Genomic DNA, 16,853 nt, shown 5'->3' on the forward strand with positions numbered 1-16,853 from the left:
TTGTTGTTGTTGTTAACTTGGTGCAATGAAATGTTATGTTCTTGGTAACTTGGTACTCATAAAAAAATTTAGGGATTCTTAACATTCTTTTTCGTGCTTCGGATTCGATTTCACTCAAATTTCGGTCACGGATTTGGTTACAGTTTTTTACTGAACCGAAATTTCGGTACTTTCGTTTGGGCTAAAATTTTGATTTCCAACGTTCATTAGACGCGAAAGTGTTTTCTAGTAAAAGTTTCAGATCGAAACTCTCTAAAATTTTGTAGAAACTCTCTAAAATTTTGTTTTGTAGTTTGTTTTGCCTAAAACTCATATCATTTTAGATGGTTGGATTTTATGCTGAAATACAAAATATACATCATGGAATTTATTCCCATGTAATTGTCATCGATGAAAGCAATTTCCTTGACCCTCTAGATAACAAGACACACCCAAAACATTGAAAATCTGCAGTTACGGGTTAAACATAAAATGTGTCTACGGTTCAGAACACATAAAGATTTGTTCACATACCATCACTAGTTTATGTGGCTTCGACGTTTTTCCCCCTTATCTTCAACATTTCTTTCTTGCGTGTCCTATCAGTATCCTAAACGGATACTGCTAGGACACACAAAAAAGAAATCATTGCCACATGCCTTTGTTAAATTACAATTTTGTAAAAACACGATTTTCAAAAAATCTTATGGAAATACTTTCAATAAAAATTTTGATATACGAAAAAAAAACTGCGAAAATTTTTCGTCCCTTTTTTTGAGATAAACAATTTTCATCAACATAATAGCAGGGTATCAATCAAAATCCCTAATTTGCAAGAAAGATTTTGTCACTTTGGATGTAACAGCCATTCCGTCAACCCTTTTTTAGACTTGTCCATCACAACATGTATAAGAGCCAAAACAAATTGATCAGACTTAATTAATGTTTTTGCTTAGATTTCTTCAGCAAAACTTGTCAAATTTTCTTGAATTATTTTTAACAACATCGGCATGATAGAATTAACTTTTAAATCTTGTTGTTAAATCACAACTCATACCTGTTTATACTTAAATAAACAACTCTAAAGTGTACAATAACTTTTATTACAGCCGTTTTTACAATTTTTCTCACTAGTTAAAAGCCTTACTCTGATGGGGGCCCTTTTTACATATTTTTATATGATTTATTTCTTCTGTTTCTTTAAGGTGCTGGGGTTTTGTTTAGTTAGTTCATTTTAGGGTAATGTGGTAAGATGTTAATGGTCTGTAGGTTAGTAGGATTTTTACAATTTTTCTCACTAGTTGTGTGTAAAGGTGTAGGAATATAATTATTTCTCTAATTAACATGTAGAAGGATCCTTTTAATTACCTTGTATATTTTTTTTATCAGCTTTTACTTAACAATAGGCTCGGAACCCGTTGAGAGAGGTGGGCTGGTAGTAATTTTGTTCTAATCCTCCCACTGGTTGGATTGAGGGCCCAACAATTGAAGTGATAAAAAAAAAACATTTTTTCAAGACAATAATTTTGTTAACTCTTATGTGTTTTTTGTAAAAAAGATAAATTTGTAAATATTTTCTTAGTAATATCCTGAACACAGTTTTTTTAGAGTTTAGAATTGTTTATTTTATTTGAAAAACCAAAATTGTTTTACAAAAAAAAAAAAAAAAAAAGTTGTACTCATTACAAGTCTCAAATGGAGCTAAATTTAACCCTTCAACTCCTCCGTTTATTACTAATGGGGTCGTGTATGCTTTACACTGTGCTGACTAACATTTGCATAATTAACAGACATCAAAAAGAAAAACTGGTTAAGCCCAATTTTATTTCAGCTTCAAAGTTGCAATAACTAATAAATTTTTTCACTCACGCTCATTGAAACGCATCTTATTCCCAAGGGGATACAGACTCATTCAAGCTCACATCCATGATTTTGATTAATTAAAAAAAATCTGGAAAATTCTGTGACTTGAAGAACTTTGAACTACCCTAAGTTTCCAGACCTTCAGGAACTCAGGGAGTGTCTATTGTAATGCGAAGCTGACCGGAAATGTTGTTTATTGAATTTATCATCAATAGATTGAATAAAAAACTCATTTTGAGCATCATTCCTATTTATGAGCTGTATTTTCTGCTAAGTGTTGAGGATATTTTTTATAAAGTTCTTCAAGGAGTTTGAACATATACAGAAAACTAGCCGAACCATGAAAGACAATTCGAAGGCAATCAGCATCGTTAATCAAAATGTTAATCGCCTTTTAACAGTTCACTAAAACTAAAAAAGCATTTCAAATTTTTGAAATCATTGATATCCAGCAGAAACATTGAAATCCAGCAGAAACTTGATTCTACCACTACAGGCTGTTTTGGTTTTAAACTAAAAGCTGGTTATTCCAAAAAATCAACCAACTCAAAGTTTCAAACGAGAAAATGCACATCCAAAATATTCTCAAAGTTTAAAGGTTACACTGCGCCATTCCAAACTGCAGTACAACCCCAAAGCATCCTTTGGTACTATGGCATCAAAAATAACATTGGCTGTAACCACAGAAGCAGCCCATCATTATTAGTAACGCTTTGAACCAGTGAAGGCCGTAACTCTTTTATCTTTTAATAACTAGTCTTGATATTACATTTATTGGATGACACTGTTAAAAAAAGATTCAATGAGTGTGGGTACACCTGTTTCAACATAAAAGAGCAAAAAAAAAGTCCTTGCACCAAATTTCATCTTTTAGATAAAGAGACCTAATTTAATTTCTTAACTCTCTTTTCCAGCCTCTTCTACGATCGAGCTTTGACGTCTTTTATTTTCTTTTGTTTGTATATTTCAACAATCATTGTTGATATGCTCGTTGAAGTAGACGGCTTGCGTCAGCAATTGAGTATTAAACTTTCTATCGATATTTTAGTTTTCATCATTTTACTTTTAAATGTGATAATTGAATTAGTATAGACTTGTTTAGTTATAATAATAAAAAAAGACGTTCGTCATCTGAACGCTATTTAGGCGATTTATAAAGTGCACTTTATAAACAATAATTTTTAAATAAAGACTTTAAATTTGTTGATAGATCAAACGAGATGTATTGGAAGAAGAAAAACGCACTTAAATACTCAAACAACCAAAAAAATCTTGCGATCTAAATGAAATGATATTAATTGAAGGTTCGTCAAAGTGATTCCTCAGAAATGTGCACCAAAGAAAGACCAAGGTTGTTGGGACATATTTTCTTTGGTTTAAGTTATATAAGTTGTGTAAAGAGAAATCTGCGCAAAATTTCAAAGTATTTAAGCTAGTAATTCAATTTTTTGAAGAGGACATCTCGAATATACGATCAATTTAATAAGAAAAACGAAATTCAAAAACTTCCTACTTATAGTTCCGTTTGCTGTTTATTTTAAACAAATAACTTTTGAAGTCAAATGGATTTTGCCTTTTTGGGTCAGGTTCTTAAACAAAGAAAGAAAGAAAAAAAAACGTCAGCGCAAAATGGTCTCTCTGTTTTTTATTTAAAAAAAACAGAGAGACCATTTTGAAAAAATTATTTTGCGAAATGAAGACGATGCTTTTTGCCACTTTGGTAGTTTTAGGATCTGTAATTATTAAAACGGCAGATTCAGAGGTGAGATTCAGTCTTAAGGAAAACACGTGAAAACGTAAAAAACTGTTTCTTGATTTTAAACGTTATTTGTTTCAGTGCTGCAAGCATGCTTGCTGTGGAAACTTCAGATGCTGTGGAGTTGGTCGATGCAACATCTTTTGTTGCAACTGTGACGGTGGTATTTGTCGTTCTTGCACCCAGACATTTTTTGAAACCATTCATGGAGTTTTCTCTTGCATAGGTTGCCCTGTTGGGTTAAAACGAGGTTCAATTAAATTATGCAAAAAATGCGTGACTGCAGGCAGAAGGAGGCGTGATGTTTCGTATGCTAGAGATAGGTGATTTAAAGTTTATGACTTATAAACTTGTTAGTATATTATTAATATTAAAGTTTTAAACAATACTTTGCTTACAGAGACGCAAGATCAATCATGAATGAGGCAGATGAAAACCAAGATGGGTATATGGATGTTATAGAAGCGGCTGATTTTCTTGCAGCGGATAAGAAGCTTCATATAGATGAGGTTAAAAGGGTGAGAAGAAATGCTGACGATTTGCCAGACTGGTTTCTTCAAATGGACTTAAACAGAGACGGCTTAATCGAACTTCATGAGTTGGACAGTTCAGCATGATTTTAAAAAGATGAAACAGTGATGATGCGTAAAATAAAAAAGATTTTTTTTTAATTGACTTTTTCTATATTATCAGATTTTCTCCGGTTAGTGTTTTTTTCTTTTTTTAGTTAAATGACTCTTTACTAATTTAATAATGACACTTATAATAAAATAACAAAAATCACACTAAAATATTGTTAAAAAGTTAAATATACTATTGTCAACGTTAGACGCTTATTAAGAGAGCATATCAACAATCATTGTTAAAGTATACTAAAGTAATAAAGACATCAAAGCTCGATCGTAGAAGAGGCTGGAAACGAGAGCTAAGAAATTAAGTAAAATCGTTTCATTTAAAGAAAAGATTTTAGTTTATGGACTTTTATTATTATTTTTTTTTTTTACGTTAAAACAGGTGTACATTGAATCTTTTGTTAACAGTGTCATCCAATAAATGTAATATCAAGTAAGACAACTTATTAAAAGATACTCGAGGTGATTAAAAAAACTGTGTCTTCACCTGAAGCGTAGATAAGTCTTTTCTGGGTATGTATTCACTGGCTTAAAGCGTTACCAATAATTAAAGTTAAAAATTTAAAATAAAAAATGATTAAAGTCCTGTTAGGCTGATTGTTGGTTAAAAAACAAAAGTGAGGGATTTTTGTTGTTTGATGTTATTTTTGATATGTATAAACGCTACAGGATACTTTGGAGTTTAATTTGCAGTTTGGAATAGAAAATACACATCAATAATTTTCAACAGCTTTTAATTTAAAACTAAACCTAACTTTATCACTACAGTAGAGCTTCCGCTGGATGTCAATGATCTCATAAATTTTAAAGTCTAATTTCAGCAAGTTTTTGAAAATTATTAACTTTTTGATCAATTTACGTAGCTCATTGCCTTCGAATTGTTCTTCATGGTTAGGCTATTTTTCTCGCTTTTATAAACTCTTTGAAGTATTCTCTAAAAATGGCTTACAGCAGTCAGCAGAAGATACAGCTCAGGTGGAGGAAAAATGTCCAAGATGAATTTCGGTTTTTTAATGAAAATGCCATGACAGTTGGCATAGACACTTTCTCAGCTCCTGAAGGTCTGGAAACTTTCTATGTGGTAGCTCAAAGTTCTTAAGGTCTCAGAACTTTCCAGATGCTTAGAATCAACCAATAAAATTGATGGATGTGAATTTAAATCAACCAATAAAAATGATGGTGTTCCCTTTGGGAATTACTTCTTACTTTGGATACTTTGTCATTACCGTGAGTGTAAAAATTACTTAACTATTGACCATTTGAAAAACAACTCTTCAACACAGTGACTGTTAAATATACACAAGGTCATTTGTGTAGAAATTGTAAACTTAAATTTAGCTCCACTGAAACCTATAATGAATATGATATTTGAAAAACAATTCTTCAAATAAAATGAAATAAAAAAAAAAGCTAAACTCTGAGTTAATTTTTTTTTTCAGGATTCAAGTTGAGAAAATAATTAGAATATAAAGTGTAAGGGTTTTAAAAAAAGTTTCCGAAGAAACCTTTTTTTTTTTAAAGCTCAGTATACATTAAGATGAAATAATTTAACAAGAAAACATTACAAAATAAATTATAACAAAAAAAAGATTCGGATGTCATTTGACTTCTTTCCAGTAATCATGAAAATCTAATATTGTTACAAGGACTGATAATATATATATTATTGGATATCTAACATAATAGTAATAATGTATCTAGCATAATCTATTTACCATTATAATGATAGCAATCTATATCTTAACAATATTGCGTCGATAGGCTTTTTTTTTTTTGTTTTTTTAACTAATAAACAAGAAGACACTTTTGCGTCATAATCCTCATTCTGATTTACTTCATGCAAAAAGACATTATTCCAGACCTTTTAATTCATTCAAAACAATTTTAAACAAATAACTGATTTCTTAAACAACTTTGTAAGATCAGTTTTTCTCATTATAAACTTGTTTAAACATGAGCATAAAGGATTTGTTTTCTCATCAAAGAAGGAGATCAAATAAAACGTAATCATTACCAAAACTTGATTATCTTTGCTTTAAATTTAAATATTATTTGTTTAGCATCTTGAAAATAAATATCTGACTTAAATGAAAAAACAAATCAAAAAATATTTGACACCGTTTTACATAAAAGTCCTCCAGACAATCATCTGTTAATTAAAAACCTTTTTTCTGGTTCATAATGTAGACATTGCTGACTGTCATATACAAATCATTTCTAAATTATATCACTTATAACATTCTTTCAAAAATTAAATCATTACATAATATTTTTTGCTCTTATAAGCAGCACTGATATCAGAGGAAAATAATTTTCTTTAGAGATTTTAATTATTTAGAGTAATCTTTTCTTTATTTGTGATCTTTTTTCTATTTATTCTTAGCAGTTGCAAAGGTATATATTTTATCTCGAGAAGACGAGTTTAATAAAGTTATGTTCTGAAGGAAATACTTGAGAATTTCATCAAAAAACTAGAAACTTTCCTCCCGATGAAAATTATCAACATTCAGCCTAAAAGATGGTTTAAACTTATTTGACAATATGAGAGAAAACAAAAAACAAAAAAAAACAAACAAACAATGTATATTTATATTTAATATATTATATATTATATTCAACAGTTATCATATATATATATATATATATATATATATATATATATATATATATATATATATATATATATATATATATATATATATATATATATATATATATATACATATATATATATATATATATACATATATATATGTATATATATATCAAGGGTGGGGAAAAATTAATTGGGCAAACAATTAATTGCAATTAATTGATTGCAATTAATTGATTTTTACTACCAACTAATTGATGGAAAATATTTTTTTAAACCAGTTAATTGCCCAATCAATTAGAATTGCAATTAATTGATAAATGATAAATTTTGCCATTAATATCATTTACCGAAATTATATTATACTTTTATGTAATTTTTAGTTTAGCACCGTTTTTAACCATAAAAAGTTAAAAATAGAATGACGCATAAGCAATAATACGCATGTATAAGTATTTCGAGCTGTATGCGGCGTATACTTTAAAATTTAAAGTACGTTATTACTTTAAATATATATATATGTAATGATTACATATATATATATTTAAAGTAATAACCCAACAATATTAATCTTTTAAGTATGATATTTAATAAAAAATGATAATTTTATGTTCTGTTTTTAACATTTTAAGACATTTTTAAAAACCAATAATTAATTGCAATTAATTGGAAAAATTGATTGAATTGTTCAGAAATTGCAATTAATTGATTGCACTGAATAATAATTGCAATTAATTAATTGGTAGCATATTTTTAAACAATTAAATTGCAATTAAATTTCCCTGCCCTTGATATCTATATAAAATAACTGTTGATTCATATCTTGTCCCAAGTTTTTTTTACTGAAGATATACAATAAGTTTGATTGTTGATTTATTTCGCTGTAGAGTAAAATGCATCATCAAAACTCGTTCAAATAACAGAATAGCAGAATAACAGAATAGCTATAAGTGCTGTGTTGGAAATTGTTCATTTATTTAAATATTTATGAAATTTTAAAAATAACAACTCTTAGCTGTATACCAAATAAAACTCTGGAGCTAAAAATAATATCTAAAATGATTATTTTTAACTAAATTATGCTGTGGTGTCTTTCGGCATTTTGTGGCAATCGAACCTAAAATGTAAAATTTTGATGCATGCGTTTATACATATTTTGAATATTTTGAAAGTTCAATTGCCGCATCAAAAAGTACTCAAACGATTTATTTTCGTTTTTTATATAAAAGTGAAGCAATCAAGCTTTTAATTTGCAAGTAAATATAAACAGTATATTAAATTATACATATATATATATATATATATATATATATATATATATATATATATATATATATATATATATAATTTGTATAATTTAACAACAGTTTTTTCAATGGGTGATAAACACAAACTACAAATAGTCCTATTAAGTTGATAGACTTAATAGGACTATTAGATTATTACTTTCTAATAAGATATTACTTTCTAATAAGTGCTATGTTTTAAAAGAATATCATACAATAATATAATTTTAGAATCACATTTATTATTACAACGGACAACCAGCAGTGTTTATATCTTTATATGAATCATAAAGCCAGAGTTTTCAATGAACAGAAAATTTTTTAGAAGTTTTTTTAAAACGGGTGTCAGTTATTTGTTTTTAGATTATTTTCCCATTTAAGTCAGAAACTCATTTCAAAGATTTCAGGACGCAGAGCAACGTTAAAATTTACGACCCGTAAAAAAGCTTTTAAATCCAATATTGTTAAAAGCACTCTAACTCAGACGTTAGACGTAGAAATGCACTGATTTAGAAGATACTAAAAAAACAATGTTTTTGTTTAAGATAATCAAGTTATGGTAGTGATTACGTTTTATTTGATCTCTTTCTTCGATGGGAAAGCGAAACTTTTTAAATTCTTGTTCAAACAAATTTTATATGAGAAAAACTGATATTATAGAGCTGTTTAAGAAATTAGGCATTTGTTAAAAATTGCTTTGAATGAGTTAAAACATCTGAAACAGTGTCCTTTCAGCATGCACTAGCGTGAATGGGGATTATGACGCAAAAGTGTCTTTTTGTTTAACAAATGACTAAAATAATAAATAAACGTCAATATCAATACGTTTTAATAAACAGTGTTACAATCATTATCAAAGCATCAGGTTAGGAAGTAATTTCTGACACTCAAAGATTTATTTTAAATAGTTTTGTTTGGAAATTAAATTTGAATTGATTAAATTAGTTTTTATATTCTGCAGAAGTGTAAACAGTCCTTTACAAGTATTTCTCTAAGTGTCATTTGTTGGAAATTTTGGAGGTTATGTGTCACGAAGACGGTAAATTTACGGCATATTAAAGAACATATTTTTATTTAAGTTTTATATTTAGTTTTTTCTTTATTCGTTCATTTTTTATTCATTGATTACATGTATTTATATATCTTACATTAAACTTTATGAATCCCAAGGTAACGCAATCGATTAATTTGTCGTTATTAAAAAGAATATAAATTGCATTCATAATTTATATTCAGTTTAATTATAGAAAATTTAACAATAATTTTCTACTAAAAGGTGTTCTCAGCTCAACAAAAATTCTTTTTTTAAAAAAAGCCATCTGAGAATCTTTTATATATGATAAAGTTTAAAATAAACTTTCATTGTAAGATATATCAAAAATATATTAAAAAGCTGTGTTTGGAACATCTCACAATAAAACCCCTTGTCACCAGCCTTTCTTGAAATTGCGCGTTATTATTTTATCTTAAAGTAGTTATTTAAAAACTTTTTTCAAATCTTCTGGATTCTTGGATTGTATTATCCAAACTCTTAGACCTATTTTTCAAAATATTTATGTCCTCGTTTTGTGAATTAGCAAAAACGTTTTTCAGTTGTATCTAAAAGATACATTTCTCTTACTCAATATATATATATATATATATATATATATATATATATATATATATATATATATATATATATATATATATATATATATATATATATACACACACACACACTTCATAATCCTATGCAAAGATTAACTGAATAGTCACTTTTATTTTTGTTTAATTTAGCTTGGAATTATTGAATTATAGTTGTTCAAGTCTAAACAATGGTGGTAAGTGAAATGCCTTTTTTTAAACGAAATTATTTTAAAAGGTTATTTTATATAAAAACCTTTTTGACTTCAATTTTTAAGAAAACGAAAAAGATAGCTAAGTATTAATCAGCGATATTTAACTCATACTAACCTCCGCCCGAGTGGCAATCTTTCCTCTAAAAACAAAAATTCAAGTCTGATCAATGTTACACATCTTTCTTTTGAAGAAAATTCTAATTGAATTATTAAGCCTACACGATAGTGCAACTCGTTAATACAATACATAATAGTGCAACTCGTTTGTTCAACTTCGATTGTTAGTTTATTAGGTTTTATTGGCAAAATAGATTTTTCTGAAGCACGGCAATCCAGATGTTAAGTAATAAAAAGCCATAAGTTAGTATATACAAAAGAACCAATCTATTAGATAAATCTTTCTCAAATAGCTCCGGCTATTTAACAAAATGCTGGCCTCCTTGTTTTTGGCCTTTAAATGCAATACATTAAGCCTTAATCTAAATAGGCCGAGCTTCTTCGTGTTTATTGGTCATTTTTTTAAAGCTAGGTTTGCTCTATGTAACGCTTTTTTTTAAAGTGTTTAATTTTGTTTTGATATATTTAATTAGTTTGTAAATGTGTTCTGTGTTTGATTGGTTTGTTACAGCGTGAATATATTTGAACTCTATACGCGATTCTAAATGCGATTGGTTTAAAGTGCAACAATTAGAAGTTATTTTAATTCTATTTCATCCTTAGTGAGGATGTACCAAACAAATGTGTTACTTTTTTTTAGTCAGCTCAAGCTCTTCACTGGATTCTCAGCGTACCAGTCGGTGTTTCATTATCGATTCTGGGTTTAATAGGAAATATCTTATCAATAATTATTTGGAAAAGATTAGTCAATACAAAATTACGCAAAAATCAATCGACTGGGATTTATCTTATTGCCTTAGGAATTTGTGACAGTGGATTACTTTTTTTCTTTATTTTACAAGATAGTTTACCTGCCCTATTTCCGTCATTAAAAGAAGATTCATACTCTTACGCAGTATTCTTTTGCTGGTTTGGTTTTCCTCTTTTCTTCATTTTCCTAGTAGCGAGTATATGGCTTGTGGTGGTTGTCACACTCAACCGATTCGTCATGATTGCATTTCCCATGAAAGTGAGAATCTTATATACAGCAAAACGCACCTACTGCAGTATATTAGGAGTGGTCGGATTTTCTTCACTTGTCAATATCCCGCACTTTTTAAACTACAAACCAGAAAATATGACTAATGGAAAATGGATTGTAGCGATAACAAAATACGGATTGTCAGAGGGATCCAAAAACTATGAGTTTTGGGTGCATTGTATTTTTATTGTTTTGGCTCCTTGGATCACAATTGCCGCTTTAAACGGAACAATTGTATACAAACTTTCAAATCAATCAAAAAAAGCCAGCAATTTGATTGGCTATAAGGGCGGTAAGTGCTGTTTTTTATTAAAATGTACTCTAAGCTTCAGAGTCTCAGTAAGGAAAGTATCGCGTAGTCATTGGATCGGTCATTTTTTAGGATACCCGTCCTACGATACCGATACCGAACTAGCATCGGTATCAGTATTGCATCTCGGTAGGACGGATTTTTCCAATAACAATTTCGAAGTATTGTTGATAGTATCGTACATACGAGACTTCCGAGACTCTAATGCTTCGTTGACTAAATGCCAGATCAGTTTTTTTTTTTAAATTACGGCGAAATAATCGATGAAAACAAATAAAAAGCAATGATTGCTGTTTATTGCCCAAAGATGTTTTCGAATGATTTCACTTATTTTTATTACTTTATTTTGGAGCAAACTTATGAAAAAGTTTCTTTAAATTACTTTTCTGGTTCGCAAATAAAAAAAAAAATTTAAATGCCTGAAAAATGGTTATTAGAAAAAAATTTTCTTTAGAATCAAAGCCAAAACAAGAGAGTCGAGAACAACAAATGACTCGAACTTTATTGGGAGTGACGTTTTCATTTCTTATTTTTCTTGCTTGGCAATGCATAACCCAATGCTTTTGGATGAGCGAGTATGGAAAAGATGAACAGCACACTGGGACATGGGAAATGGTAGATAAGAATTTCGCTTTCGCAAAAATGGGCGTAATTTTAAACTCTGCTATAAACTGTTTATTTTATTGTTTCACTGGAAGCATGTTTAAGAAGGAGTTGGTGAAAGTTTTTAGTTGCAAGCCTTCCGTCCACCAGAATAGCTCATCATACGAAAAATCCTTGACCAAAAGTTCTTTGCTTCAACACGAAACATCCAAGCTGTAAATAAAACTAAAACTGAGGTGAAACGTAAATCAATGTTTTCATAACGTTGAAAGAGGTTTTTGAGAATGTTTGTCTATCGAAACCGTAAAATAGAATCTCACACTTAAACCTTTATTTTTTAGCATATTTTCATTTGCTAAACACATTTTATCATATTTTAACAAATTACTGTATAAATTGCTTTGATATTTTGGAAATATTGCTATCTGTATATCATTCCATGACTTGAGAGTGTTATTGAGAATGTGTTTTTAGCGAGGTTCAGCGTAAGTGTCTTATTTCTTATTTTTTTTCTTAACAAATTAGGAATTTATATTTTGCATAACAGTTATCCATTAGTTGGTTTTAAATTGTTATAAAGTTTTTTGATAAACCTTTTAAGTAAAAATTTAAGTAAAATAAACTAATTATACTTTGTTTAATTCCACAAGTTTTTAAACTAAAGTTACACCTATGTTATGGCAGCTTAATCAAATTTCTGTGAAGGAATTTTTATAGCTATAAATTGTTTATAGCTGAACACTAATTTATCAGTGTATTAGAAGTATGCGTTTTAGAAGTGTTTTTCATTCATCGCATCAAGAAAAAACCTTCTAGGTAAGCAAGCATCTAACAGTTTCTTCATCCTTAGAATGAGTGAAGTATTCGGCTTGATTTCTGGAGTGAGGAACTAGATATTCGGGAAATTTACTATTTTCAATAACCAACCGGAAGATTAGTGGAGTATAGAAAAATATTGTTTGCAACACCACAGGTCTACAACGGTCTTCCACCCTCCGTATTGATCACTGTGAACTGATCAAATTGGAGGGAGGAAGACCATTGATAGATTTTGAAGCGTTGGTTTAAAAAATTCCAGCACGTCTAGATTTTTTGCTGATAAGTTTTAAACTTTTTGACCACAGTCAGCTTACGTAAAAAAAAGTGTTTCATTGCGTATCTTATTTGCATTACATACTGTTTTCTTACCAGCAAAAATCATTAAAAAGTCTGTTGGAATTTACTCAATTAACTAATTGACATATTTTTATTTTGCAAAAAAAGGTGAACTTTTGCTAACGAGATCTTTATCGAAGGTAATTCATTTTTTGTGTGTGTCCAATTTTTGTGTATCATAGTAGAAAATATGTTATTAGAAAGTATCTTATTAGAAAGTATCTTATTAGAAAGTATCTTATTAGAAAAGGATTAACGAAGGATATAAACTTTTGTGCATTCCAAACGGGCAATCTGCAACGCAAGCACAACGTTGCAAATTAAAAATACAACTAGTGATGTTGAAGATCTATCTCAACAGTCAGAACTAAATGACTTAACAAAAGATCTAAGCCTGTCAGAAGATGGAGCTGAACTCTTTGGATCTAGACTCTTCTGATCTAAAAAATATATATGCTCTGGCAACTCATTTTCTAAATATTGTAGGAAATTTTGAAAAAAATTAAAAAAAAAAAGAAGGAATTTTTGTTTGCCATGATTTAAAAAAAATTAATGAAAGACACGATAATTGAACATAAAACTTTATATTTTAATTTCTCACTTTCCAGATATGTTAGAAGCTTTAAGTGAAGAACAAGGTGAAGATGAAATAAAAAGGAGATACCGTAAAAGTATTTGATCGTTGGTACCTATTGATAAATGTTATTTAAACATACTTATAGTACTTTTATGTAATTATATATAAATGTACTTTTGTATTCGATACAAATCATTTTCTTAGCAGTTGTGCTTTTCTTGAACAGTATTTTGTTCAATGTCATGACTGTCTGATGATTCCCTGCAATCCCATGACTGTCTGTACTTAGTATAGGTGGTCATGGAATTGATGGGAAACTTCTCTTGTATTCACATTGAAGTGAAGTTCAATTTTGAGAAGTGTAAATAAATTTGGAAATTGCTGTTCATGGCATTGTTTCAATTTTTCAGGTAATATAACAAGTCTTTTGTTTTTCTCTTTATCCATTGATTTTCATTTCCACAGTTTAACCTTTTGATCAATATTTTGGTTCAATGTGTTTTTAGATTTCAATGAATGGGACTTGGTAGAGCAATTTAGATGTACGAGCTGTAAACTTGTTTAAATGATATTTCATTTCGGATATAGACGTAGAAATAAGGATATGGTAATTCTATACGATTCTAGCAATTCGAATAAATCTTATCGTTTTTTTTATAACTTTCATCATATTTGGCATGGAGTCGTGAAGCCTTTTAACTAACGCGTCACATTCTGAGCCTCTTGTTTTGCACATACCAACAGGAATACTACGATTCCATTTTCTTCGCAGCAGTTTTCAATTATAATAAATTCCAAATGCTTTTACTACTTTACTAATTGAAAAAAAGGTGTAAACATTTACTTTGCTAAAATGTATCTAAGGCCTCATCTGGCATAGCTAACTAATTAATCGTAGATAAAAATTTTCCTCTACTACTTTACTACCTTCAGAAATTTCAAGATTTCATCAAGTTTTTTGAGTCTAACAGCTTTTATACCACAACAGTTTTTTCAACAATTTTAAATCGTTGGAAAAGCTCTTCTGATAGCTGCTTTGTATACTTTTCGTTAATAAAACACTGAGAAGCTTGTGTTAGTATTGATGTTTTATGCTTAAACTTAGGCCTCAATTGTTCTTTTATCTAAACTATTTGCGTCGAACCATTCGTGAATAAATAATCACTAATTAATGAGAAAAATCTTGATAACCAACACCTTTCAACGGAGGTGTCTTTTTAAATGTGTCTTGAGTTGTCTGGTATCTTCTTTTTTTCTCTTTGAGAATTAAGTCTAACTGTTTTATATTATTATTTTGAATGTTAAAAATAGAACAAAAGAGGGAATGCATGTGTACAAACGCAGCAAATTTCACCCAAGTTTATCAAGAAGTTCGTGGAATTTTTGATGAAAATAATCCAAAATTCCACGGTGTATCAACATAATCGAATTTGGCATCAAGCATAAGAAAAATGTGATGATATGCGATCGAGATTTTGGCTCGAAAAATTGGCAGCTATATTCGGTTGCAGCCATTGTTCAAACAATTGAACGAAAGATTGCTTTTGATTATCAAAAAAAGTAGAAGATTCCTGATCATTCAAAAAATCAGTTGAGTCAAAAAAATTGTTCAGTTTCTTCAGGAGAAAAATGTAATTTTTGTTGAAATGAACCCAGCATGCCGTTCCGAACCCTGTCTGATTAAAATTTTTTAATCTGTTTTGAAAAGACTTGTCTATAAAAACAACTCGGAAGCACAAACAATTGATTAATTGAAAAATAGAATTAGCAAGATGTTAAACACCAAATTCAATATTTTAAAGTGCAACTAATAAATACCCATTTGCCATATTATTGTCATAAATATTTCTAAACAAATGCATTAAAAAAACTACATTTTTACATAAACGAATTGAATAATTGCGATAAATCGAAATAATTGTTAAAAAAATTCGCCAAAACTAACACCAGATTTGGATTGTCTCAAGAATCTTTTTTAACCACTAGTAGAAAATTTTAGAAATATTCCTTCTCTCAGCACCATCATTCATAACGTTTAAATGGTTCAATATTATCAGCATTCAAAATGGAAGCAACTGACTTTTACCATTATTCGACTGGAAGTTGTAATAAGTTGGTTTCTAACTGAAAATGATAAATTATGAACCAAAAATTAACCTGAACATGCCACACAGCCACGTCGAACGATCGATGGACAATCGAACTGTGGTTTGTCCCATTCATTAACGAATCGATTTACAGAACTGCTTTTTATTTGTTATAATGTTTTAACCTGAAAGTTACAAAAATTACAACAAAACAAAAAAAAATAAAGTATATGAAAATAAATGGTAATTCTTTTATTTGGGAATTTTTCAACCTAATCAAAATTGTTTATGCGTGTCAAAGATAGCTTGGCATTTTCGTTTGCTTAGTAATTCAGTTTTTTAAACAAGGTTCATTGGTAATGTTTTAATCGAGAAAACTCGGTGGGTGTTGGTATTGCTTGAATAATATATATAAAATATTGTTGGGTTTTTTTTAGTAGCAAAGTTTTTACATTGAAAAAGCTACAAAAATTTTCAACAATCTTTTTATCAGAACTCTACAGAGAGTTTTCATTCTTTGTGTAACTTTCTGATGAATAAATTTTTGAAAAGTTTTCTTTGTTGTCAAAAGCATAAACAAGTTAATGTATTGAATATCGTACCGACAGAAATATAACAATACTTTCATTATTCTTGCTGGGTTTGTAATTACAACTTATCCGTTGGTTTTGAGATGACGTCATAGAGGCAATGAGACTGAGATAACGATAAAATATAATTTTGAAAAAAAAAAAAAAAAAAGAAAAAAAAATAGCAAAATTAACTTTAGCTAATAGGTTTAACAAACTCAATCTTGCAGATTAAATTATCGGTAAAAATCCGATATTTCTTCATTGATATATGAATTGTTGGATTTTATCAATAATTTACCAATAAATGCTCGCGTAAAAGTTTCACTAAAAAATATAAGTTGCGGCTGATTAAAAGAAAAACCTCGAGGTCGTTATTTTAAAACCAACATTCGTCATTAGTGGTTTGCTGTAAGGGTCTGCGTATCGTTTCATTTCCGTATTGTTATCATTCTGATATGATA

General features: G+C 29.0%; 2 protein-coding genes across 4 annotated transcripts; both read left to right on the top strand.

Moving 5' to 3' along the window:
* The first annotated feature begins 3,038 nt into the window (after positions 1-3,038).
* Positions 3,039-4,705, top strand: LOC149886171 (uncharacterized). Its single transcript, XM_090093741.1, has 3 exons — positions 3,039-3,604; positions 3,680-3,921; positions 3,999-4,705. The coding sequence occupies exons 1-3, from the start codon at positions 3,536-3,538 to the stop codon at positions 4,213-4,215; spliced, it is 528 nt and encodes a 175-aa protein (XP_089949867.1). The 5' UTR covers positions 3,039-3,535; the 3' UTR covers positions 4,216-4,705.
* Positions 4,706-8,734: 4,029 nt separating this feature from the next.
* On the top strand, positions 8,735-12,441 carry LOC149886172 (putative G protein-coupled receptor 139). Of its 3 annotated transcripts, XM_090093466.1 has the most exons (5): positions 8,916-8,974; positions 9,071-9,148; positions 9,889-9,932; positions 10,708-11,380; positions 11,853-12,441. In XM_090093466.1, the coding sequence occupies exons 3-5, from the start codon at positions 9,927-9,929 to the stop codon at positions 12,218-12,220; spliced, it is 1,047 nt and encodes a 348-aa protein (XP_089949592.1). In that variant the 5' UTR covers positions 8,916-8,974; positions 9,071-9,148; positions 9,889-9,926; the 3' UTR covers positions 12,221-12,441. The 3 variants fall into 3 exon arrangements, with proteins under 3 accessions (XP_089949591.1, XP_089949593.1, XP_089949592.1); XM_090093465.1 differs by having other exon boundaries at positions 8,735-9,148; XM_090093467.1 differs by lacking the exon at positions 9,071-9,148 and having other exon boundaries at positions 8,893-8,974.
* Positions 12,442-16,853: the final 4,412 nt, after the last annotated feature.

This window comes from Hydra viridissima, unplaced genomic scaffold (assembly GCF_058129835.1).
Source record: "Hydra viridissima isolate aposymbiotic clone 2 unplaced genomic scaffold, HvirCarnegie_v1 scaffold_7, whole genome shotgun sequence".
Taxonomy (NCBI): domain Eukaryota; kingdom Metazoa; phylum Cnidaria; class Hydrozoa; order Anthoathecata; family Hydridae; genus Hydra; species Hydra viridissima.

Bases quoted from the DNA above. Each gene is read 5' to 3' on its own strand.
- LOC149886171 (XM_090093741.1), top strand. From the start codon at position 3,536: ATGAAGACGATGCTTTTTGCCACTTTGGTAGTTTTAGGATCTGTAATT. The intron at 3,605-3,679 runs GTGAGATTCAGT...TATTTGTTTCAG, and splicing joins TTAAAACGGCAGATTCAGAG to TGCTGCAAGCATGCTTGCTG. The intron at 3,922-3,998 runs GTGATTTAAAGT...CTTTGCTTACAG, and splicing joins GTTTCGTATGCTAGAGATAG to AGACGCAAGATCAATCATGA.
- LOC149886172 (XM_090093465.1), top strand. The intron at 11,381-11,852 runs GTAAGTGCTGTT...AATTTTCTTTAG, and splicing joins TTTGATTGGCTATAAGGGCG to AATCAAAGCCAAAACAAGAG.